Source organism: Dama dama, chromosome 31 (assembly GCF_033118175.1).
Source record: "Dama dama isolate Ldn47 chromosome 31, ASM3311817v1, whole genome shotgun sequence".
Lineage (NCBI taxonomy): Eukaryota > Metazoa > Chordata > Mammalia > Artiodactyla > Cervidae > Dama > Dama dama.
In genome coordinates this window covers 56,523,529-56,549,567 of record NC_083711.1, presented here as the reverse complement: position 1 = coordinate 56,549,567, position 26,039 = coordinate 56,523,529, and the positions used below count along the sequence as shown (strand labels likewise).

Here is a 26,039-nt window from a genome sequence, read left to right as displayed (position 1 = left end):
TGCTTCCCCAACAGCACACTAATTCTATATAATAGACCCACATTTGTTATGTTGTCTTATTTTCTTGAAAAAGTAGTTGCTGTCCTGAGGCCTTGCAATCACTCATGTCAATATTGATATTAAAAATTGTGGATCTCTGAATTGAATGAGCTGACCACACACCAAAGGATTCCTCAAAAGCTTTACTTTTGATTTCTGATTATACTGCAGGTCATATTTTGAAAAATGAAGTATATGAAGCCTGAGACTTACTCTATAAATCTATTCATTCCCTAATTCATATCAAAGTGATGCTTCTTTTCATCAGCCTCATTCTTCTGGGAAGTACCAAGAGTCTTCTGGATCAATCAATATAGCTGATCTTTTCAAATTAAATTATTTCTCTCTTAGGAAGTTTGGGTATAAAATGGTTTAAGCCAATGGAATATGTGGGTTTGTCTCTATTTTTGGGGGGAATTTTATTAAATTGAATTTTGTCTACCTAAATTACTTAAATCAAGTGATGGCTGTTTCCCATCGTAGTGTATTTTTTAAATGCACATTTCAATGTACCATTTTTAGATGTATCTTACCAGGAATAGATATGATATAAATGTTTATTTTATTCCTTAAAAGATACTTAAGAAGGCTTGAACCTTTGCCATGTTACACAGGGCTCTGATAAACTGTTAAATCTGATATTTGGTATCTCCAGTAAGGAAAGATTTAATTTTCCATGGCTTTATCCCTTAGGCTTAACTTTCTCTCCATTTGCCTTATTTACTTGCATATTATTTTCCTCACAGTTCTCTAGTGGCAAAAGTTTTATGTAAGAAATATGTAGAGTTCTGTCCTCATTATCTCACCACTTGTGGGGTCACCCTTACTTTATTTCTTCCCTGAAAGACACCGTGTCTCTAATGGCCATATCAGAACAAATGAAAAGCTGTGACCCTATGTGACCAGAATAGAAACATTTAAAATATATTAAAAATATTTATGTACTCTGTCCACTTGACCACCCAAGCTCCAGTATACTTCTAGAAATGGACACTGGATATTATTTGCAAGAATACATATCTATACATCAGTCATTTCTCTGTGCTTTTATTGCAAACATGAAAAAGAACGTTGGATTTTAGCTGTGTGTATTGAGTTTCAATTACTGTAGCTTCTTTACCCCAATGTCTCTAACAAGTTAAAAAAGGGACTGAGGGGAATTTTTAACCCCTTAATCATATTCTGTTCAGTATGTTTATCAATAATTTGGATAAAAAGCAATTTTGAGTTCATAATTGACCCTCAACTAGGAGGAATATCTTATATCAGGCACAATATGGATGTGAGTTGAAGTACAAAAGATAAATGTAATATAAATACGTACAGTCCTGAATTTAGATTTTAAAAATCTATTTGTGTTAATATATTAATACTAGACTGGATACTGATTTACATGAAAAAAACTAGGTATTTTCATTGACCACAAGCCTGATACAAGCTGATAGGATGATGGGGTTGCTGAAACTGTTTATGGAACTTAGTGAACAGAACAAGATGTTAATAAACCGTGTCCAGCTAACACCATGTCTGGAGGGTGATGTTCAAATGAGGATGCTTTAGAAGGGAAGAGGACTTCCTGGCTCATAGTAAGGTAGTTATCCGGTAGGGGCTGATTAATGGAATTGAGCATCATGTTGTGAACGAGAGAAGAGTAAGTGAAAACTTGAAAGGCTGCCGTGTGATGGTTGGAATTCTCGAGGGCAGAACCTGAATGGCTGGGTAGAAGTAGAAGGCTAGCTCAGCATGAGTGTTGTGCTGGTTTTTGGCAGAGACACACAGATGACCTTTTTCCGTTGATGTTTAAGGTAAGGATACTCAGAGAAGCCACAGATCAGGGCCCCATGCAGCGTGCCCCCTGTCACTTTTGTCCCAGCGTTTCTCCAGGGCTGCGGTGTTCCGGAGAGCTGAAGGAACCGCCCAGGGTTGCTCAGGTTCCAGCTGAGCTCTGCTGAGCTGGCTTTGCCGTGTCTATTTAGTATTGGCTTCACGAAGGGTGGATTTTCCACCATCAGATTCAAAGCTTCCTTGCTGGACAGAGTCTAGGCCAGGACAAGAGTCTGGGAAGGTTTGATCCCTCACAGAGCTTCCTTTGATTGAGCAGTCCCTGGTCCAGTTAGCAGGTTTGATGTCCAGAATACTCAATCCAGTATGTGCAGGGTGGGAAGTTATTTTCTCAGACACATGACATCAGGTATAATATAGCAACTCAGGAGTTGTGAGTGTGGCATGGAATTAATGAAGCAGTGACAGGCACTCGCATTCAAGATGAGGGCAAATTTGTCCCTGAAAGAGCCTAGATTGTAGAAAGAATTATTGTTTAGGTAAGAATTTCAGCTAGGTGATTTCTTTACACTTTTCAGTGTAAAGATTTTAGAAGTCTTGGGGTCTTAAATATTGTTTATCTATATAATACAGACAGGCTAATACATGGGTGTATTATTTGATCTTCAGCAACAGACATTACTGATTTCCTTTGGCTTTGGATTCTTTAGGTTTAGTAGAGAAATAACTCTCAGATATATGCAGGCGTTAAATCTCTGCACATTAGGACTAAGGAAGGACACTTTTGAAAGCTCCTTAAGGGAGATAGAGCCAAAGTATCTATTTGAAGATCTCCATTCCTCATTATCACTGCTTTGCTGTGGATTCATAGCACTGAAAGGCACCCAAAAGGTATGGAGTTGGAGTCCCTCGTTTTCATAGGAGCAGCATGATCCTTTTAAAGATATTCAGGGACATTGAGTTTATGGTCTGCTGTTGAATATCCTGCAATGCCGTGCTTCTGGGACAGTCGTCATTTTTTAGGGATATTCCCCAGCTGTTCACCTCCTACCCACTGGGACAGACTAACAATGTTTTAAAGTTGTCTCTTTTGTAAGCTGCACATCTTATGTATTCCTTCATAAGTTTGTTTTATCTTAAATCATTTAATCGTTCAATATCTGAAAGTGATTGAAAGCAAAATGTGGATCAGTGACACTTCGAGTTTTGATTTTGCCTTTCACTAGTTGTGGACCTTCAGCAATTGCTGAAACCTGATGCTTCTCCACTGTGTATTGAAAATTCCTCTGTCCCTCGGGGTGGCTGAAAGGATTAAAATAAAAATATGTTATTTTAAACATAACACCCAGCATAGTTCCCACACATTTGTGAATAGACAGAGATCCGTGGACTGAGGGGTTTTGGATGACTATTTTAGACAGAAAATTAGGGAAGTTACTTTTTTAAATAAAGAACTTTTGAGCAGATGGCTGAACAAACTGAGCAAGTGAATGTATCTAACCCTGTAGAAGCAAATCGCCTGCAGATTGAGTGACTTAATAATAAAGTGGCCATCTGTTATTGCTCAGTGTCTGTGGGTCAGTAATTTGATAGTGGTTTTGTAGGGTAGCTTTGTTTGGGGATCCCCCATGAAGTTGACAAGAGATTTTGGCCAGGGTTGCTGTGGAGCTTGATGGGAGGAAGAAAGCACCCTTCCAAACTGGCCGACCCACACGGCTGGCTGGCACTCTGGTTCCGCTTTACCTCGACCACTGCACAGGACTGCCTGAGTATTGTGCAAGGGCTGCTTTTCACTGGAGTGTGCAGCTCAAGAGAACAGAGTAGGAACCGCAGTCTTTTTTTTTCTTTTTTTTGTTTTATTAGTTGGAGGCTAATTACTTCACAACATTTCAGTGGGTTTTGTCATACATTGATATGAATCAGCCATGGATTTACACGTATTCCCCATCCCGATCCCCGCTCCCACCTCCCTCTCCACCCGATTCCTCTGGGTCTTCCCAGTGCACCAGGCCCGAGCACTTGTCTCATGCATCCCACCTGGGCTGGTGATCTGTTTCACCATAGATAATATACATGCTGTTCTTCTGAAACATCCCACCCTCACCTTCTCCCACAGAGTTCGAAAGTCTGTTTTGTATTTCTGTGTCTCTTTTTCTGTTTTGCATATAGGGTTATCGTTACCATCTTTCTAAATTCCATATATATGTGTTAGTATGCTGTAATGTTCTTTATCTTTCTGGCTTACTTCACTCTGTATAAGGGGCTCCAGCTTCATCCGTCTCATTAGGACTGGTTCAAATGAATTCTTTTTAACGGCTGAGTAATATTCCATGGTGTATATGTACCACAGCTTCCTTATCCATTCATCTGCTGATGGGCATCTAGGTTGCTTCCATGTCCTGGCTATTATAAACAGTGCTGCGATGAACATTGGGGTGCACGTGTCTCTTTGGAACCGCAGTCTTTTCAACACTAGGCTCGAGAGTCATCCACCACCACTTCTCCCATGTTTTGCTCACGCAGATTCAGTGTGGGAGGGGACTACACAAAGGCGTGAACACCAGGAAGTAAGAACCATTCGAGGACAGCTTGGAGGGTGGATTCCACTGTGAGTCACAGAAGAATTTTATGGGGTGAGGTTCCCAGGAGGAGGAGAGCAGCTCGTAGAGGCAGGGGGCAAGGAGAGTAGGGCTGGAGAATGGTGGCTGCAAAGAGGCGAGGAAGATGGCGGCGGGGTCTGTAGGGCTTGACCAAATGGTAAGAAGAGAATTTGTATTGAGGATGTAAAGTCTTTGGAGAAGAGTGACCTTACTTAATTTATTACTTTAGAGGGTTACTGTGGCCGCTTAGTGGAGAATTGATTTTATGGGGCAAGAAGGGAGGAAGGGAAATTAGTAGAATACCATTGCTGTATTCTAGGTGAGAAATTACAGTGGCTTGAGCGGAGGTGGTAATGGTAGAAGTAATGAAACGTGTTTAGATTATCTTTAGATTGTAAAGATCAGAGCCCACAGGACCTGCTGACGGATTGGATGTGAGGTGAAGACAGGAGCCATGGAAGCCTTCTGATGATACGGGAGGTGCACGTGTGGGGTCAGGGAGACTGGTGATGGGGCTCTTTCCACTTGTACTGGACACGCTAAGTTTGAAAAGTCTATCTGACACCTGGGTCTCTCTGTCAACATCATACTAGCCAGAAAATTCTTGATCATTCCTCATTAGATGTTTTGATAAATAATGTAGGACTATAACTATTTTATAGTATGACTAATCAAGCGAACTTGTACTTAAAACAAAGACAATAATTATGGTTGTGAGTACTATAATGTTGCGATTCGTAACTGTGGGCTAATTTTTTCTGCATAATTATAAGTTTAGAATTTTAATTTTGTTGTAGTCTGTTTTTTCAACTTAAAATTTAAAAAATACTTTGTTTTATATTAGCCAACATGTTTTGGACCAATTTTGTAAGTATGAGCATTAAAAACCAATGAAGATTTAAATTTTTGCAGGTGATTCTGATTAAAACAGTCACTCAAAGTGCTGTATTATGCTACAGTCTATAGTTTTGCCACATAAAGTCTTAAAAATTACTCAATATTTTTTCATATTTTGATTTCTCTTTAGGGGTTTATTTCTCTCTAGGGGGTGTGGTTCCATTTTGCTCCTAAAATAGTAGAATTTGTTAATTAAAACTCAAACAGGGGCTTCGCTGGGGTAAGAATCTGCCTGTCAATGCAGGGGACATGCGTTCAATTCCTGGCCAGGGAAGGTCACACATGCCGCGGGGCAACTAGGCCCACGTGTCACACTGCTGAGCCCACACACCACTTGCCGCACCTGGAGAAAGCCCGTGCATAGCAACAAAGACCCACCGCAGCAAAAAAATTAAATTAAAAAAAATTAACAGTACAGAGTTAGATACTGGAGAAGATCAGAGAACTAAAAGCCCCCTTTACCACTTGTTGTCATTCTCTGCTCTGGCGATCTGTAATCTCCCCAAAGCAGAATCTCTGCCTGGAGTTAAACACATACCCTCCCGGATCGTCTTCTGTGTATTTCCATACAATGAACCACACACACAATTTTTAAACATAATATCATATGTAACTTTTTTTTAATTCACCAGTGGTCTCTTGGAAACCTTTCTTGGGCACTGTTAGATACACTGCCCAGTGCTCCGTGGGTAACTGCTCACTGGTGTGTGGTTAGGTTTTATGGTTTTCTGTGTGTGAGTCGCTCAGTCGTGTCTGACTCTTTGTGACCCTGTGGACTGTAGCTTGTCAGGCTCCTCTGTGCCCGGGATTCTCCAGGCAAGAATACTGGAGTGGATTGCCATTCTCCTCTCCAGGGAATCTTCCCGACCCAGGGATCGAACCTGGATCTCCTTCATTTCAGGCAGGTTCTTTCCCATCTGAGCTGCCAGACAGTAAAGCAGCGCTTTCGTTGTTACAGTGCTGAGTTGGATATGCTTGGGCATCATTTGGCGTATGCACATTTATGCTCAAATATGATTATTTCTGTAGAACAGATTACGGAAGTAAATTATGAGTCAGAAGATAGACACACTGCTAATTTTGAGGGGTCCTGTTAATTTACCCCCCAAAAAGTAGAGACCAATTTATTTTTACACCAACAGTTGTGTAAGTGAGCTTTTGTGTGGTTCCAAATCCATATGTGTTATTAATAACATTTTCTTATTTTATTTTTGCCATTCTAAGGAACAAAACTTTGGTTATTTATTTTTTATTGTGTTAGTTTTCGTTTTCCCTCAATACTTTTCATTGACCTTATGTTTTTAAGCTCTTTTAGAAAGAAAATATTCAGTAAATTGATTTGTATAAAAAGTGGACATAAACAAAACATTTGAATGCAATTTCATTGATGGAAGAAAGTAGGGACGTAGAAGGTGAAATGTGTGAGGCGGAGTAGAGACCTAAAATGAGGCAGAGAGAGAAGGCAGAAATAGAGAGAAGACAGAGACCGCAGCCCCCGGTGTGGGCAGAGGTCAGGTATATTCAGAGTCTGGGAGATGGTGTTGAAACCATTCTAACCACTGGGGAACTGGAAGCCCAGTTCTAGAGGGGACAGCATTCCCTTGCAGGGAGCGTCACAAGGACTGAGGAGTCGAACTGGATGGATTCTCTTCCTTTTCCTCCGGTATTACTCTGACTCTCAGAAGCATTTTTATCTTCAAGAGTCCATGAATAGGAAAAAATTATGTGTGAGGCTGATGGGGGCTTCTGATGATGGATGGAGATTTGGACAAAGATTCATTCTTTTATGCGAACAGGCAGATTTACTACCGGATTAAAAAATCCCATATATTTGGTAGCTTTCTTTAATTGTTGTGAGCAGTGTGTGTGTGTGTGTGTCTGTGTGTGTATATGTCAGTCACTCAGTCGTGTCCGACTCTCTGTGACCCCATGCACTGCAGCCTGCCAGGGTCCTCTGTCCGTGGAATAATAAACTTTAAACTGTCATCTGAGATGTACACATTATCTGAGCCCAGGTTATCTCAGTGACCCTTGCCATGAACAGAGAGCATTTTTGGTCTTTGTTGTTAAAGCACTAATGCGCACCTGGCACCTTTTATGCCTCCTGTGTTTTCTTGTCTGTAAACATGTCGTCTCTGAAAATGCTTGAGTAGTGTAATTCACATCAAGTTTGAAGGATCACCTCATTGTCCAGTTTCTCCTTAATTTCACTTTGATTTTTTAAATAAAGATTTGATTTAAGTGATTCAAATAAAAATAATTATGTGATTAATATGTGATTTTGTTTTAAAAAGCAAATGATAATTCCAGCATATAATGATCAATGATTTCCTACTTTAAAACTTAGGTTGTTCTCTAAATGTAACAGAGACTGATTTGAAATACACCTTGGTTATGACTTAAATGAACAATGTTTGTTGTAAAAGAAAATCAAAGGAACAAATTGAGAATTGCTTCACCTTAGGTTCTTAAGAGTGTTCCTTTCGTGTACTAACTGTGTAAATCTTCTTGGAAAATGAACATTGAGTTCAGAGGTAAAGATACGTAGTTATTATAACTTGAATAGTTCATTAAACCATTGCAGTAGATGAATGTAGGATGTCATTTAGTGAGGATTTTTTTGTTTTTATTAATTTTTTTTAGCATTAAGCCTTTTTATGTAGGTAATTAGGCATGCTTCCACAAGTTTTTCAGATTTTTAAAAGAAAAACAACTGATTCCACTATTCATTTTATTTCATATTCCCAATGTATATTATCTCTAAAATGCATACTAATATTTCCTCTATACCATACATCTAATGGACACAACTTACAAGGTGTTTATTAGATAAAACACATTCTATTAACTCAGTTTACTATGAACCAGCATTATTCTAAGTTCTTTAGCTATGCTGATATCTTTAATTCTCTTAGCAGTCCTGTGAGACAGACATCATTATTTTTATCTCAATTTACAGATAAGGAAATGGAATCACAGAAAATGAAGTCGTTTGCCCAGTCTTTTGTAATTTGTACTCCTTGTAAGGGACAAACAAAGGCCTTTAACCCAGATAGAAGGGGCTCCAAGGAGCCCAGATCTTGATTAATCATGATGGTGTTCTGTCCAGAGTATATCTGTACAGCCTCTGTTGAGATAATGGAAGAGTCTTAAAACAAACAGAGCCCAGCTAACAGCCGTGTAAATTATGTGTGACCTGTTTGTATTGTGAAGAATTTGCACTACTGCTTACATTGCCTAAAAACCAGAGCATGGAAAAGCAAGCTCTTATTCAAAAGCCGTTGATACTGGCCTAGATTCCAGGGTTGGTCAGCTTTTTCTGTAAAGGGCCTGAGAGTAGGTATCTGGACATATTCTACCTCTTTTGCATATTTTAATTTTTTTCCTTTTTTTTAATCCTTTAAAATGGGGGAGAAAAAAACCCAAACATTCTTAGGTCTTAGGCTATAATAGAAACAAGCTACTGGCTTACTTTGGCCCATGAGCAGTATTTTGCCTGTCCCTGGCATAGACTCATTGGGCATAGATATATATTGATAGATTTAGACTCTCTCCTCTGCATGAACAAATTCCTTTTTTATGTGCCTTAATGTTCTGGCCTCAAAAGATGCTCTAGAGTTCTCCATCTACCCCTCACTGTCTTTCTAAGCCTCGCCTTATCAGAGAATTTTAAGTTTCTGAGTCTACATGGATATGAGAGGCAAAAGTTATAGAATGAAGTACGCAGAACTTTGAGTATTCTTAGGCCAAATATTGATCTGGAGTTGTCTCTCTATGATGATTTAAACCAGCATTTAAAATCCTTATTCCAGGAATCCTGTATTATAGAAAAACATAGTTTCAACTGCTTTCAGAGAACCTCTGCTTCTGCAGAGCCGTTCTCATCTCTATTTTGCTCACTTTGAGTGAGGAAAAAATACATATACATTTCTTTCTCTGTGATTGTTCTAGAGTGTCTTTGTTTTCAGTAAAACCCTGAACCTTAAAAACAGGCTTCTTGAGCAATAAATTAGAAAATATGTTTTAGTAGTTTAAATTGATACATTAATGTGTGTTTTTGAGCATTTCAGTTAGAGATAATTGTTTATGGACAGAGAGAAGCAGTTTACCCAGTATCAATGATGCTCTGGGTAAGAAGGATGGGTATATTAACCAGAAACTTTGATAATGAAGCAGTTCAATGTAAAATTTTCTTTTTAAGATAATTATCACATTTTACATGTTCAAGTGAATATTTGTGTGGGCAGAGATTTTCCTCTCTCTCTCCTGAAGTTTCCCTGCAGAAACAAAATTACTTAGTATTACAAAGCAAGGGATTTTTCTTAGTTATAAACTTTGCTGATTTAACAGCTGAATGTAACTTACTTGATGAATTTTTCTTAATAATAATTTATCTCTGGAGTATATAGTCTTCTTAGAGAATATTTTTGTGTTGTGAACTTTAAAATGATAATCTGACTTGATTATGTCCTTTCCTGTTTTGTTTCAGAAAGTATCTGTATGTCACATCTTCTTTTAAAGGAGCGTTTAAATGTGAAGTTAAAAAGGCAGAAGAAGCAGTACAGAGAGGTATGTAATTACTTGTGGCCTGTGTCATTATTGTTATATGGCCTACATCATTATTGTCCACTTATTCAGCAAACATTCATTGAGCAAATTATTCTGAGGCATATGCTGCACTGTGTGGATCACAACAAACTGGAAAATTCTTAAAGAGGTGGGAATACCAGACCACCTGACCGGCCTCCTGAGAAACCTGTATGCAGGTCAGGAAGCAACAGTTAGAACTGGACACGGAACAATAGCCTGGTTCCAAATCCGGAAAGGAGTACGTCAAGGCTGTATATTGTCACCCTGCTTATTTGACTTATATGCAGAGTACATCATGAGAAACGCTGGGCTGGAGGAAGCACAAGCTGGAATCAAGATTGCCTGGAGAAATATCAATAACCTCAGATATGCAGATGACACCACCCTTATGACAGAAAGCTAGGAAGAACTAAAGAGCCTCTTGATGAAAGTGAAAAAGGAGAGTGAAAAAGTTGGCTTAAAATTCAACATTCAAAAAACTAAGATCATGGCATCCGGTCCCATTACTTCATGGCAAATAGATGCAGAAACAGTGGCAGACTTTATTTTGGGGGGCTCCAGAATCACTGCAGCCATGAAATTAAAAGACACTTACCCTTGGAAGAAAGTTATGACCAACCTAGACAGCATATTAAAAAGCAGAGACTTGTCTTTGCCAACAAAGGTCTGTCTAGTCAAAGCTATGGTTTTTCCAGTAGTCATGTATGGATGTGAGAGTTGGGACCATAAAGAAAGCTGAGTGCCAAAAAATTGACGCTTTTGAACTGTGGTGTTGGAGAAGACTCTTGAGAGTCTCTTGGACTGCAAGACGATCCAACCAGTCCATCCTAAAGGAGATCAGTCCTGAATATTCACTGGAGGAACTGATGCTGAATCTGAAACTCCAGTACTTTGGCCACCTGATGCAAAGAACTGATTCACTGGAAAAGACCTTGATGCTGGGAAAGATGGAAGGCGGGAGGAGAAGGGGACTACAGAGGATAAGATGGTTGGATGGCATCATCGACTCAATAGAGATGAGTTTGAGTAAACTCCGGGAGTTGTTGATGGACGGGGAGGCCTAGCGTGCTGCAGTCCATGGGGTGGCAAAGAGTCGGACATGACTGAGCAACTGAACTGAACTGAATGCTGCTCTCACCATTGCAGGAATAATCACAATTAGTCAAATGTAATTCCTCCCTCCCTCTCAGGAACTTTATAACACATATTCCATCTTTGGTTTTGTCTAAATGTTATTTATTATTACAAAAGTAATTAAATTCTAAGGACACACTTGACACTAGATTGATGTATATCAGAAAACCCCAGGGACTTCCCTGGTGGTCCAGTGGTTAAGACTCCATGTTGCCACTGCAGGGGCCTCGGGTTCGATCCCCAGTCAGGGAACTAGACCCCACACGCCACAGCTAAGAGTTCACATGTCGTGGCTAAAGAGCCCACGTGCCACAACCACCCAGCACAGCCAAATAAAAAAAATGAAACCCCCATTGTTCTGTTGCAGAGTTAGGTAATTTTAGAGACTGATGTTACATCCACTTTAAGACAGAATACTATACACAATCAGTCCTCCCACAAAAGGACAAAGTCATCCTTCCCCAGTGATCCAGGAGTGAGGAGTAGCTTTGAATCCATATTTCATGGATTTTAGAGACTTTCAGTCAACCAAACATTCAGTCATGACTTTTGAATTTGTATGTATGTGTATAGGTGGCTCAGACATAAACAACCCACCTGCATTGCAGGAGATGGTGGCAGGAGCCGTAGGTTTGATTTCCAGATCAGGAGGAAGAAAGGGCAACCCACTCTAGTGTTTGGGAAACCTCATGGACAGAGAGAGCCTGGTTGGCTACAGTCCCTGGGGTTGCACAGAGTCTGACATGAGCTGGCAACTAAACAACAAGCGTATGCTCTGTGAGCTGTTATGCCTGAGAGGAAACTCTATACAGCTACCTAATCTTGGAATGTGTGGAGGACTGTAGCAGGGATATAGAATTTCCTGAAATTATTATCTGTAAGCCGTTCTTACTGGTCATGTATGTATTGTGTATATGCAATGTTAATTTAAAGACGTTTGAAAGAATTTTATTTTATTATCTTGCTTCTGCTTCTAGCTGAACTCATCTTGAAAGAAGCACAAATCAAAGTGAACTCCTCTGAGAGAACGTCTTCATCCTCCTCCGCTGAGGTGTGACTACGGTCTTCTTCAAGGGCACACAGGGTCATTTGCTTTTTTCCTGTACATAGTTGTCTCCTATCACTTACTTCCTAACCTTTAAACAAGCTGAGCAGATTGAGTTGGTTTTAACACAAGGTAAACAGATGAGTGCAGAGAAAGGGGAGGAAATTCAGCAAGTCGGGGAAAGGCTGAGATTGAGAGCAAAGATGGAACTAAACATGGGTGAATTGGGAACCGCGGGGAAGGGCATCACAACTTGTTTCTTTAAAATGAAGGGAAGTATATAAAGAAAGGGAGACAATAATGCAAAGCTAAAAGGAAAAACTAGCCTATCACGTCTCCCTGAAAATCTCTCTTCAAATTATAGCTCCCTATGGACCTAAATGAATGGGGAGAGCAAGGAGAACACTAATAAGCAATCCTTCTTTCTATTGCCAGGAGTTATATACTGTAATTATGAATATTAATAACAATGCTTCCAGCTTGCAAAGCTCTTTTCTTATGAGTTATTCCACACAGTTCATAAACATTCTCTGTAATCCTTGCAATATGCCCATGAGTAAGATAGGTTATAAAGAACTATTATTATTAATTACAATACATAGCAACTAAGAGAAAAAGAATGTTGCTGCAGGACATGTTAAGTTTGCTAACTTTTACCAAAAATACGGTACCAGACTTTCTACTGTAGTGCATATTTGTCACTTGGCGTATTTCTTTGCCTGCATGGGGTAAGGAGTTATTTGGAGAAAAAAATGCTTTATTTCACCCTTCCTTCTTCCTCTACTGCAGTCTTAGTGTAGGAATTCTTTCTGTAATTTGCTCTTAAACTTTCAAGGACCAAGGCTGTGTGAGGAAGAGCTCTCATATCTAACTGTCATGAATACGGGATGACATCAGAGAGTAGCACGTGGTAATTCCCCAAAGCGCGCTCCATGGTTTTCCCAAAACTCTTCTACCTTTTTCTTTTCACTTTTTTTAAGGTAAATATAGACCCATCTTATTGTTAACAGATTTTTTAAAGAGAAGTTTAAGCTTTATTTTGTCTCTAAAAAAAAAAAAAATCAATTTCTTTTGCTTTATGTATCTGCAAGACGAGAGAAACAGACGCTTTCTAATGGGTCAGGACCTCCCTTTCTTCCTGCCTGAGCCTGTTACCTCTCACCGCCTCTCTGCTCTGTGCTCTAAGTCCATTGACAGGAAGGGCGGGGATGTCTTTGAGCAACTTACTCTGTTGCTCTGATGTGCACTGACTTCAACTCAGAGAAGAGAGCTAAGCAGAATGACCTCAGCTTTTGACCTCTTAAATTCCTCTAGGCAGTTGAGTGGTTGAATTTGAAGTGAAATACTTACCAAGCATTGACCATTTTCTTTTACAAGTCAGTGAAAATAGGTTCACTCCGTGGTCTGCCCATCAAATGAGATGCCCAGCTTTCACATCAGGTGGATGGAGCACGTTAAAAGTTTGTTCTTATTTGTGAAATAGTGACGATGCATTATTTCTTTTCTGCCTGACTGGAGGGAAGCTACTAGAGATAGAGTTGTGAATGAGCTGATATATCAAGGTAGAAGAAAAGAAAGACAGGCGGGCAGTGTTACTGAGGCACTCTGAAAGGGAGAAAATCCAGGGATGGGATATCCTGTAAGGGGAAAGTTCGGGGAGTATTAGTGAGGCTGTACGGAACTTGAGATAGAGGAGACATTTTCTTTTTTGGCCTTTGATAAAATTTTGTAGTCACAATTTCTTTTTTTCCTGAAAAAGGCCTTAGTGATGGATCACATGATGAATGAAGCATTGTCCATTCGCACAAAGGCCAGGTCTACAGAATGACTTTCCCAAGCTTTCTTTTTGTTTGTGTGAAAGCCACTGTGCCTTTAATGGGAGCAGTGGCTCTTTCTCTAAAGACAGAGAAGACATTGGAATATCCTCAAAAAGAGAACTGCAGGCTTGGATTTGGTTTGTCTTCTTAGTTATTGGAACTTCATATCTATCAACTATTGAGTATTTGCTGTGGTAGAATTGCATTAGGCAGTGTGACCTATCACTGTTACCCTTGTGAAACCTCTGGATAATAGGATAATAAATACCAACTCAGCTCTCATTAATTTAATGGCATTATGTTCTCTCCTAACCAAATGTACTTTTCTAGGATGTATTACAGAAAGCTCTGGAAGATGTTAAAGCAAAGCGAAAGATTCTTCAAGAGAAGCAGAGGTAAGACAAGAGATCTTCTGTTTCTTGGAACCCTCTGCACTATGTTAAAACAAACTCTGATTTCACTGTAGACAGATTTGGTGGTTATTATGACAGTTTCTCTTCCTTAGCCTGTGACATTTTATGATATTCATCATTTTATGATGAAGAAGTGAGCTTCTCAAGGGGTCACCTGGCAACTTCCCTTTTCTGTGTCCTTTGCTATTTGAAATCTGAATGGTCAGTCCCAGTTTCTTCCATCTTCCAGTACTGCTTTCAATTTAAGATGGATGATATTTCAGGTAAAAGTGTCAACTTATATACAAGTAAAAATAGTGAGCCTGTATTACAAAACCATTGTTTACATTGATAAGGTTGACTTGCTGTCCAGCTCAGGTATTAAACAAATTAAACTGAAAATAATAGCTATTGTGCAAGTTAAGCCAGATTTTGAAAACTGTGGTAACTTTTAGAAACAAATTTTTAGGGAAGTGTTACTGGTTTTCAGCATTTTCTGGTATGTGTGAACTGTGATGTACTATATAACCGTGTGTGTGTGAGTTGCTCAGTCGTGTCCGACTCTTTGCAACCCCGTGGACTGTAGCCCACCAGGCTCCTCTGTCCATGGAATTATCTAGGCAAGAGTACTGGAGTGGGTTTCCATTCCCTCCTCCACGGGATCTTCCTAACCCAGGGATTGAACCCAGGTCTCCCACATTGCAGGCAGATTCTTCACTGTCTGACCACCAGGGAAGCCCACGATATAACCATAACTTTCCTCACAACTTAAATTTGAACTGTTAATTATGCATGTATCAAAATAAATAATGAATAACTGCCATAGGATTCTTTACTGAAAAGCAAGGGCCACTTTAAAGTCTTCAGAAATAAAGAGCTGGTTGATGATGTTTTTATTATCACAATGATAGACATAAAAGGTGAGCAACCTATATTTTATAATAATGCTAGTTGGGGTGAACTTGTTTTTATAGCGCAATGCTTTTTTTTCTTAATTTGAAGACAATCAGTATGACATATTACAGAGTGATTATGTCATATCCTCTAATATTCTGTTTTGAGGTTCCTTACAAAATCAGTATTCTTTTTGGTTAAACAGCAGAAATCTAATTATAGAGTAGACATTTTTGAGAAAAAGTTTGATTCATATATATTTAACCCTACATGTTTGTGCATTTAAAAATACATAATATATTAGTTCATGTCAGTAGCTCCCTCAGAGAGTCTAATGTACTCTGTCATTACATCCATATAGAAGGACGGCTTTATTATTGTCCTTTAATGATAGATACAGTTAATCAGTCCAGCAAGTATATTATATTAGTTATAATAGCCCATGATCATGAATTTGAAAAGAAAGAAGCTGTTTCTGTGGAATGAGGAAAGCTACAGGATGAGTGGAGGGAAAGAACTACATATGATACCATTCTTGGTGGAAAAGGAGAATGACATTTGCCAGGCACCGAAAGTCTTCCACATTCATGCTGAATATCATCTCTTTTAATCCTCATGGCATCCCAAGTGGCTAGACGGATATAATTCCCATTTTTCAGAAGAGACGAAGTCTTGAAGTGGCTCGTCCATAGTCATGTGATTATTTCAAAGATGAGCTTGTACTTGAAGTCACGCCCCTCTTTCTGGTTCTTACATGAAAGTACTTTTCAGCCTCCTGCTCCTATGACTGTGTCTTGCGTATTCTGCTGTCTCTTAATTTCTGCTTTTATACTTTTAATGCAAATGTCACATAAAACATAGTACAACAGACAGAGTCAGAAAAACAGAAGCTATTTTCCTTGTAAACTTGCTTCATTAACTTTGATTTACTTTTGAATTTGAAAAAAGAAAACTGAAGAATATCTTTTGGCACATTCCAATCTGTGTAGGTCAGGAAGCAACAGTTAGAATTGGACATGAACCAACAGACTGGTTCCAAATAGGAAAAGGAATACATCAAGGCTGTATATTGTCACCCTGCTTCTTTAACTTATATGCAGAGTACATCATGAGAAACGCTGGGCTGGAGGAAGAACAAGCTAGAATCAAGATTGCCGGGAGAAATATCAATAACCTCAGATATGCAGATGACACCACTCTTATGGCAGAAAGTGAAGAACTAAAGAGCCTCTTGTGAAAGTGAAAGAGGAGAGTGGAAAAGTTGGCTTAAAGCTCAATATTCAGAAAACTATGATCATGGCATCCGGTCCTATCACTTCATGGCAAACAGTGGCTGACTTTATTTTTTGGGGGCTTCAAAATCACTGCAGATGGTGATTGCAGCCATGAAATTAAAAGACGCTTACTCCTTGGAAGCAAAGTTATGACCAACCTAGACAGCATATTAAAAAGCAGAGACATTACTTTGTCAACAAAGGTCCGTCTAGTCAAGGCTGTGGTTTTTCCAGTAATCATGTATGAAAGTGAGAGTTGGACTGTGAAGAAAGCTGACTGCCGAAAAATTGATGCTTTTGAACTGTGGTGTTGGAGGAGACTCTTGAGAGTCCCTTGGACTGCAAGGAGATCCAACTAGTCCATCCTAAAGGAGATCAGTCTTGGGTGTTCATTGGAAGGACTGATGCTGAAGCTGAAACTCCAATACTTTGGCCACCTGATGCGAAGAGCTGAAAAGACCCTGATGCTGAGAAAGGTTGAAGGCAGGGGGAGAAGGGGACAACAGAGGATGAGATGGTTGGATGGCATCACCAACTCGATGGACATGAGTTTGAGTAAACTCCAGGAGTTGGTGATGGACAGGGAGGCCTGGCGTGCTGCGATTCATGGGGTCGCAAAGAGTCGGACACTACTGAGCGACTGAACTGAATCTGTGTAGAATATTGGGAGGTTTGAGAACATGCTGAAAGTTACAAATCACATTCAGTGTTAGAAATACCTACATTTTCAGATAGTCAGACCATTGTTTTTTCAAAAATGCTGCAATGTACATATTAGACCAGTTAATGTTTCACAGTTCTGCTGCACTTTCTAGTTCTTATAAATTTAAATTGGCAAACTCATTTGTGAATCAAGGAATGCTTATGTTTGAATGGTATGGTTATTGTCGATCATGTTTATGCAAAATACTTGGCTATAGAGAGATACTGAATGCGCCAACTAGGTTTTGCAAAATACCTGGATATTATATACATATACATATATATATATATATATATATATATATATAGTTCCTTTGATATTTATCTTCTGAGTTATTTATTATTAGTTTGTAAAATGTCTATTTTTATTTAATGATTTTTTTAACTTCCTAAATGTGATGCTAGGGAATTAAGAAAAGCAAGGACACTCACCCTGTTCTTTGGTGTGAACATAGAAAACCGAAGCCAAGCTGGGATGTTCATTTACAGTAATAACCGCTTGATCAAAATGCACGAGAAAGTGGGCCCACAGTTGAAACTGAAATCCTTGTAAGTATGTTTTTGTTTTCAGAGGCACAGGCAGGATGAGGGAAGATGTGGTAGGATCCTGTCTGTGGAGTTAGATGAGTAATTAATCATAATGGGAGCAGGTGTCGTGTCCCCCATCCACCCTTCCCATCACTGTGCAGGCATTCATCTGCCTAATTTATAATATCAGTAGGATCGCATGCCTGCTCTAAGGAAAAAGCACACTTTTGGAAATTTTACCATTTCTGTGCCATCTACTCGGGTGAAGTTGCTGACATTTCTCCAATTAAAAAATAATGCAAGCAGAGTAAAGAAATTGTAGAAAAGAAAAATCCATAGTCTCATAACACAACCCTTCCAACATTTTGTGTAGCCCCAGCACGCATGAGTTCCTGCCAGTTACCTGCGTGAGCATATATTCTTAGCACTCGCCAGCCTGCCTGGATCCAGAGGAATACATTCTGGTGCTTTCCCCGTGGTCGGTCTGAAGCTCCACAAGCTGCTGTCGTGAATTACGCAGAGCCCTGAAGAGAGACTGTAGAAAATTACAGAATCAGACAGGATAACCATGAGCAGTGGGATGGCTCAGGGGAGCATTTCTTCATCTTGTCCCCTCCCTCTCAAGGAGATCGTGATTCACTCATTCATTTATTCAGCAAGCGCTGGCATTACAGGACCGTGTGCCAGGCCCTGTACTGAACTCTGCAGACAGAATGGTGAAGACCTCCTACCTTTTGCTAAGGAACCTATAGTCCAGTGAGAAGGACAAGTGTATTAATACGTATTTTTTATATTGTGTGGAAACAGTGAGAATGATCTTTTAAAATACAAACTAGTTTCCTCTCTTGCTTTAAATCCCAGTGCATGTAGAATAGCACTGGTTTTCATATTCTGCCAGTGATCTGGCTTCTGCCTGGCTCTGGGACACCCGCTCCAATACCCACCCTCTGACAGCATTCCTTGCATACCGGTAGGCATCTTCTTTCTCAGACACCCTAAACTCGTTTCTGCCTTTGGGCCTTGACATTTGCTGTTCCCTCTGCATTGAACTTCTGTCCCCAGATCTTCTTACTGACGGTCCTAGCATGTCGCTCAGGCATCAGCTCTGAAGTCTGCTCCACAGGAAGGTCTTCTTGGTCTAATTAAAATTAGCCTCTGATATCTCTCCTTCCACCTTATCTCTCTTTACATATTATGGCACCTGCTGTATTTTGCTTACACCGCTTACACCATCTGAAATTATCTTGTCACCCGTAATGGCTTTCAGCCTTTGATAGAAGAGAAGCCTCATAAACAGGGACCTTATCTTCTTTATTCGTAACGTATTCCTGGTTTCTGGAATGGGGCCAGGTGCTGAGCATGAATGGATTGATAAATGAACAAACAAATATCTGTTATAGGCAAGGACCAGGTGCAAAAAGAGCCTCTTAGGAGGGGCAGTGAACCAAACCTGGGAAAGTTAAGTTAGGTCTCCTGGAAGAAATGATGCCCAAATTTAGGCTTCCAGAGTGACTAGTTGAAGGAAGGGCAGAGTGGAAAGGGAAAGTGATGGAAAACATGACGGAAAGCCCCAATTTGGGAAGGCGTGGCTTGTAGGCCAGTTGCAGGCGGCAGGCCGTGGGAGCCCCTGAAGAGCCCGATTTCTGGATGCCTTTTCCCCACACAGGTTACAGCTCTCAGTAGAAGAGCCCAGCCACATGCATCATGAGCTGCTGAAATGTGAAAAATAAATCGAGTTTATCCATCAGGCTATTCCTTTCTCGGATAGTACAGCTTATACATCCCCTTAATAGATTTCACTGAGCACCCATGGACCTCTGCAATGATGAGGAGAAATCCAACCTGACGGGTGAAACAAGGATGGAAAAAAGCGACTGTCTGGCCTGTATTGTTAAGAGGACTGTGTCAGTTTATCTCTGCAAGGGATTGTTAGGGGTGTTTACTGCTTCAAGGCCTCATTTTCCTACTCACCCTGACTTCCCCTGTCAGATTGTAGGTTTAGAAAAGGAGTCATATTAATTCAGCAATGACATATTAAGAGATTTTGTATTATGGGACCAAACAAAACTGGAATGACCATACACTTACATTAAAAAGTACGGTTATAACTTGTTAACTTTGACATGCTTTGGACCGAATGACTGAGTTTATTTTTTTAATTGATTTTGAAAGATGAATACTAGCCTTTTCTGTTTTCTTAGCTCAATTTCACGTAATTTATATATGTATTTATTCTTCCAGACTTGGTGCAGGTGTGGTTGGAATTGTTAATATACCCTTGGAGATCATGGAACCATCCCATAATAAGCAGGAATTTCTCAATGTCCATGAGTATAATCATCTTCTAAAAGTTATGGGACAATACTTGGTCCAGTACTGTAAGGACACCGGGATCAGTGAGTATTCAGTAGCCATGATAAGAGATGCTTAATGGGGGTTAAATTGATGATGTCTGTAAGCTGGAATGATTGTACTGATTCAGATAAACAGTAACCCAAAAGCCTGAAAGAGAGCACCTGAATTAATAAAACAAAGGGGAAATAGGAAAGAAGTTAGTCTCAGAATCTTCTCTAGAATGTTACGTGAAAAATAAAGCAGCAGATTACAAATTATAAGAGGAGGGCGATCAGAGAGCAGTATGCAGTGGCAGCTGATCATGTAGGAAGGGGGCAGAAGTTTGCTGGAAATAAGCTGAGAACCACCCAAAGGACACTCTAGGACTCTACTGTACAGGCGTGCAGAGTCCCACACAGACCTAAGCAGCTCCTGTTGTTATTCAGTAGCTGGGTTGTGGCCAACTCTTTGCATCCCCATGAACTACAAGGCTTCCCTGTCCTTCACTGTCTCCTGGAGTTTGCTCAAACTCATATCCATTGAGTCGGTAATGCCATCCAACCATCTCATCCCACTTCTCTTGCCCTCAGCCTTTCTGTAGAGTAATCATTGTTGACCCTGAATAATTGCAGATATGTTAAACCTTGTTTTGTATATCTGACAAGTCTTGAATATGTTAATTATAGAAAGATTTAGAAGAAAAATCACTACATACACTTGGAAATGTAAAAAGATAAACTGAACTTATCTAGAAAATCTGATTTATTCAGATAACCTCACTATCCAGAGACGCCTGGTAATGAAGTGGTATGATGATGATGAGTGATTCAGTCGCTAAGTCGTGTCTGACTCTTGCAAGTCCATGGACTGTAGCTTGCCGGGCTCCTCTGTCCCTCGAATTCTCCAGGCAAGAATTCTGGAGTGGGTTGCCATTTCCTTCTCCAGAGAATCTTCCCAACTCAGGAATCAAACCCAGGTCTCCTGCATTGCAGGCAGATTCTTTACCGGCTGAGCTATGAGGGAAGCCACATGAAGTGGTGTGCTGTGCGTTAATCAAGCTCCTTTTAAATTTTGCAGACATACTGCTTCATTTATGGAGAGACATAGGCTACTGTGTATTTGTTCAGTGAATTGCACGAAGTATGTATAATTCATGCATATCAAAAATTATGTTCTACCTTTGAGACAACTTAAAATCTTATTATTGTTTCACTTGAAGTTGTAATTTTAGAATATTTTTTCTCTTTTGTGCACTCTGCTCGGTCCTGAAATTGTCTTATACTGGTCAAACAGGAAAGAGTGAAAGAACTCAGGGGAAAAAATATGAAGGTGGGAATGACATTGAGGGTGTTAATTTTCTGCCAGGGCTGGATTTTCCTGTCATAGTCTAAAGCCTCAGAGTATGGTCTGTGGACTAGCAGCATCAGCATCACCTGAGAGCTTGGTGTACATGCAGAATCTAAGGCCCCACCCAAGACTACTGGATTAAAATCTGCATGTTAGCAAACTTCCCGGGGATGTGAACACACAATAAAGTTTGAGAAACACTTCTCTGAAGAGTACGTGCATGTTACTTAGGCTTGGCAAAGGCATACTTTTTTACATGTATTCTTTTTTCTCAGAGACACGTTTGAAGTTATACTGAACGTAGGAAAAACTACGTTATTTGGCAGGGTGTGCTTGAAGCTGTATAAAAGATTGGAAGATACGGAGTGAGGTTGTATAAATCAGTGATCTACTCACTGGTCTTTAAATGCTAGCGTAACATGGTCCAAAAAGAAAACGTTAAGTGTTTCAAAATTATGTAACTTCCTCCATCCTCATATTTTCTCTATAATCCCTTCTTTGTCTTGCTTATCCTTATCTTTGTTCCGTCGCTAAGTTGTGTCTGACTCTACAGCCCTGTGAACTGCGGCACACCAGAGTTCCCTGTTCTTCACTAACTTCCAGGGTTTGCTCATACTCATGTCCATTAAGTCGGTGATGCCATCCAGCCATCTCATCCTCTGTTGCCCGCTTCTCCTCCTGCCCTCAATCTTTCCCATCATCAGGGTCTTTTCCAGTGAGTCGGCTCTTTGCATCAGGTGGCCAAAGTATTGAAGCTTCAGCTTATCCTTAGAATAAAGAATTAAGTCCTCAGAAGGAATTAGGCATTCAGTTTAAAGATTATAGGAATGATTTCAGTCCAGCTCAGATTTGCTCACGACAGTCACACGCAGCCCTGATTGTGGGGGCCCTCTCTGGAAGTTCATTTGTCTGGAGTGTGGGTGCCCTCCCAACGTGGTATCATCAACCCCACAGACTGTGACTGGCCAGGTTTCTCCCCTCTCTGTAACTTCCTATCCCTGCTTTATCTACCTAACCTTTTCAAAGTCTTCTCAACAGAAGATGTAGTATGATTCAAAATAAGTAAGTTATATTTGTATGTTAAGCACTAATGGTTAAAAACATATTGATGTCCTACTTCCATAATTGTCCATGAATGGAGTTAGGGTTAGAGGTTGCTCTCACAAAAGATGTTCCTCTAGAAAGAAAGCAGAGAGTGGAAAAAGGAGAGTGAGCACGTGTATTTCCTCATATATCTCACAACTTCATCCCCAGACTTCAGTATCAAACTGAATCAAATAATCAAGGTCAGAATTGGTAGTCTCAGGAACTGTGTTGAGGAGATTGACCTTCAAGGTCTCTGCTTATTAATTCCCACAGGAAGAAGCAAAGTTATGTAATGCTTGACTAATCCTCTGAAAGTCAATATTACAGACACACGATTTTAATGAAAAGTATTTGGGTATATTTTTTACCTTATAAATAAAAGATGCAATTTTTGTATTTGCTGTAAATCTGATCTGTTTCTATGGAAAATTGGGCCCTTGTATTTAAAAATCCAATCAGCATAAAAGGAAATGGCGAGGTAATGATTTTGTGTCATTAGTCAGATCTGCATTTACTTTTGGCACAGCTGATGCTAAGAATCTCAGAAGTCTTTTTCTTATTTCTGTGTCTGTCCTGACATCACTGTCTGCTATTGTGTTTTCTGAAACTTTAGGCATCCTTAAAAATGGAAATATTAATCATCAGCTTTTTGGAATGGAGAGAGAAGGAGAAGGAAAAGATAGGGAGAAATAGCAAATGAAATTTGAATTTGAACAGAAGTAATTACATAGAAATGTATCACTAAAATTTTTCAAAACAGATCAGAATGTAGCTGATCAGCTAAAATGAAATTTATGGTGTAGTAAACACAACCTTTACCAGCAGAGCTCAAATCACAGGGCCCAGGTTGGCAGTAAGGTTAAACGTTGTTTAATCCAGTCTCCCACCCCCGTGAATCCCCTTCACCTCACCCACCCCTGCCCCAGGCTCCGTGTGTGTGTGTGTGCTGGGTCATGTCAGTCACGTCCGCCTCTCTGCAGCCCCCCAAACTGTCTGTCACCCGCCAGGCCCCTCTGTCCATGGGGTTTCCCAGGCAAGAATGCTGAAGTGGGTTGCCGTCTCCTCCTGCACGGGCTCTTCCTGACCCAGGGATCGGACGCACGTCTCCTGCCTTGGCAGGCAGGTTCGTTACCACTGAGCCACTTGGGAAGTCCCAGACAAGTGGAAGCCGTTTTATGCCTAAACAGGGTAAAATTTTTCTCATGAAAGAAAAATTGCTACTTCTTGAGGCAGCCATGAATCTTTGCAGAACTGTATTAGAGAATACATTTTTATATTAATGTCAAACCTATTTCTCACGTGTTCTTTTATTCATTCACTGGTGCCAGGCTCAGAATGTTACAGGACCAATAAATCAGACGTGGTCCACCCTCTCTGGGAATTTACAGTTTAGTAGGGCTAACACAGTGTGACAGTTAGAAGTGGGATTGGTGCTCAGGAGAGAAGAATGAGTGTGTAGGAGCCAGCAGTCAGGAGCTCGCAGTGTAGAAGCGAGGGAAGGCCTCCCTGAGGAAGAGATACTTCCTGAAGGGTGGGAAGGAGTTTGCAAGGCTAACGTCCTTCTTCCCCCTTGGGGCAGGAAAGATAGGCCTACAGCCTTTTCAGATGGCAGCCCTGCAGGTGTTTGAAGTCTTTTGTCTGTCTTTTCAGTCTTGTTTTACCCCAATACTTCCAAGTTCTGTGGTTACTCTTTCTTTGACAAGGCATTAAATATATTCACCATTTTTTTTATATTCACCATTTTAACATTATTCTTTATAAAATGTATCACCTAGAAACAGAAATTTCAGGTGAAATCTTGTGTAAAATGGATAATCATTTCTTTAAGTTGTAATTCTGTTGCTGTAGCCTAACCTATTCGTTTCAGTAAGCACATTATTGACCCTCAGTGTCTTTATTAGCAATTAAAATCCTTAATAAAATGTTTAACATGTGTGAAGTCATATCTCTTTTATGTTTTTCCAATAAGTGTTTTTGGATACTAGAGTAGAATCTTACATTTATTCCTATTAAACGTTATCACTTTATTAGACCTCAGTTTTTCATATGAAAAAAGTGGGAGCTTTTTTGGAATCTGATATTGACTTTTACTCTAATGTGCTGTTTTTCCTGGTATGTTAGGTTTGGCCAGTATTTTCTGTATGAATTTAATTTAAATCCTGTTGCACAGGATACAGAAAGCAAGTACTTGACCTTCTACTGATGACCTCCTGTGAGGTAGAAATGGGCCACTGGGTGAGGGAGGACAGGTAGCCACATTCTCAATTTCTCAGTCTTTATAATTTTGAAAGTAAGGGATGATATTTGTTAAATGAATAATCCTTTTAAAAACAATTCTTTATGCCTTAGTTTGGGCTGCTATAGCTAGATACCATAAACTGACCAGTTTATGAACACCATAAATTTATTTTTCATAGATTTGGAGCTTGGAAGTCCAAGATCAGGGTACTGGCATGGTTGGGTTCTGGTGAGAGCCCTTCTTCTGGTTTGCAAACTGCTGACATCATGTTGTATCCTCCTATGGTGGAAACAGTGTGTGTAAGCCCTCTGGCCTCTTCTTATAAGGTCCCTGATGCAATTCACAGTGGGTTTCCCTCATGATCTCATTGCCTCCCAAAGGTCCTACCTCTGAATACCATCACGTTAGAAATCAGGTGTCAAATAGAAATTTAGGAGGTACACAGACATTCAACCCGTAACTGGCCAGTAGCTCGATAGAGTGAGCTGCCTACAGCAAGATGTTGTTTTCTTAGGATATATTTAAGTCTCTGAGATCACAGGAAGGTAGTTTAAGAAAAGTGAAACGCAGCATTCTGCTGGGAACCCACACTGGGTGAGGAGGCCTGTGGGAGTACTAAAAGGTGAGACTGGGAGACAAGTTTATTTAAAGATGTCGGCCGAGAAGCAAGTCACATATATATATATATTTAGATTTATTTACTGACGGCTATTCCGGGTCTTTACTCCTGTGCAGACTTCCCTCTAGTTGCGGAGAGCAGGCCTCCTCTCTGGTTGCCGCGTGCAGGCTCTCACTGCGATGGCTTCTCCTGTTGCAGACCGGGGGCTCGCGGGCTCGGCGGGTTGCTGCGCCTGGGCTCGCTGGTTTTGGCCCCGGGCTCTCCAGCACAGGCTCAGTGGTTGGGGGGCATGGGCCTAGTTGCTCCGTGGCATGTGAGATCTTCCCAGACCAGGGATCCAACCTGTGTCTCTCGCCTCGGCAGGCCGGTTATTCACCACTGCACCACCAGGGAAGCCCCAGCAAGTCATATTTTTTTAAAATTCAGTTTTTGAAGTTATGAATTTTGTGTATTGTATTTTAAAAATATTTTATCTTTTATTTAAATACATTTTCATTCTGGTCTTAGGGGCTGAACCGTGTCTCCTCTGAATTCATATGTTTTTAGTCTTAATTCCCAGATTCCCCAGAATGTGATTATGTTTGGAGACAGGATCTTTACAGAGGTGATTATGTTTAAATGAGGCCATTATGGTCAGCCCGAATCTAATGTGACTGGTGTCCTTATAAGACGAGGAAATGTGGACTCACAAAGATACACCAGGGATGGGTGTGCCCAGAG

General features: G+C 40.2%; 1 protein-coding gene across 1 annotated transcript in view; it reads left to right on the top strand.

Annotated features, from left to right (window-relative positions):
* Positions 1-26,039, top strand: part of MORC1 (MORC family CW-type zinc finger 1) — a 147,803-nt gene that overhangs the window by 39,318 nt on the left and 82,446 nt on the right. The window contains exons 10-14 of the mRNA XM_061134240.1: positions 9,808-9,887; positions 12,020-12,093; positions 14,235-14,299; positions 17,572-17,715; positions 19,936-20,090. Coding sequence (XP_060990223.1) covers positions 9,808-9,887; positions 12,020-12,093; positions 14,235-14,299; positions 17,572-17,715; positions 19,936-20,090 — 518 coding nt within the window. The remainder of the gene's footprint in view (positions 1-9,807; positions 9,888-12,019; positions 12,094-14,234; positions 14,300-17,571; positions 17,716-19,935; positions 20,091-26,039) is intronic.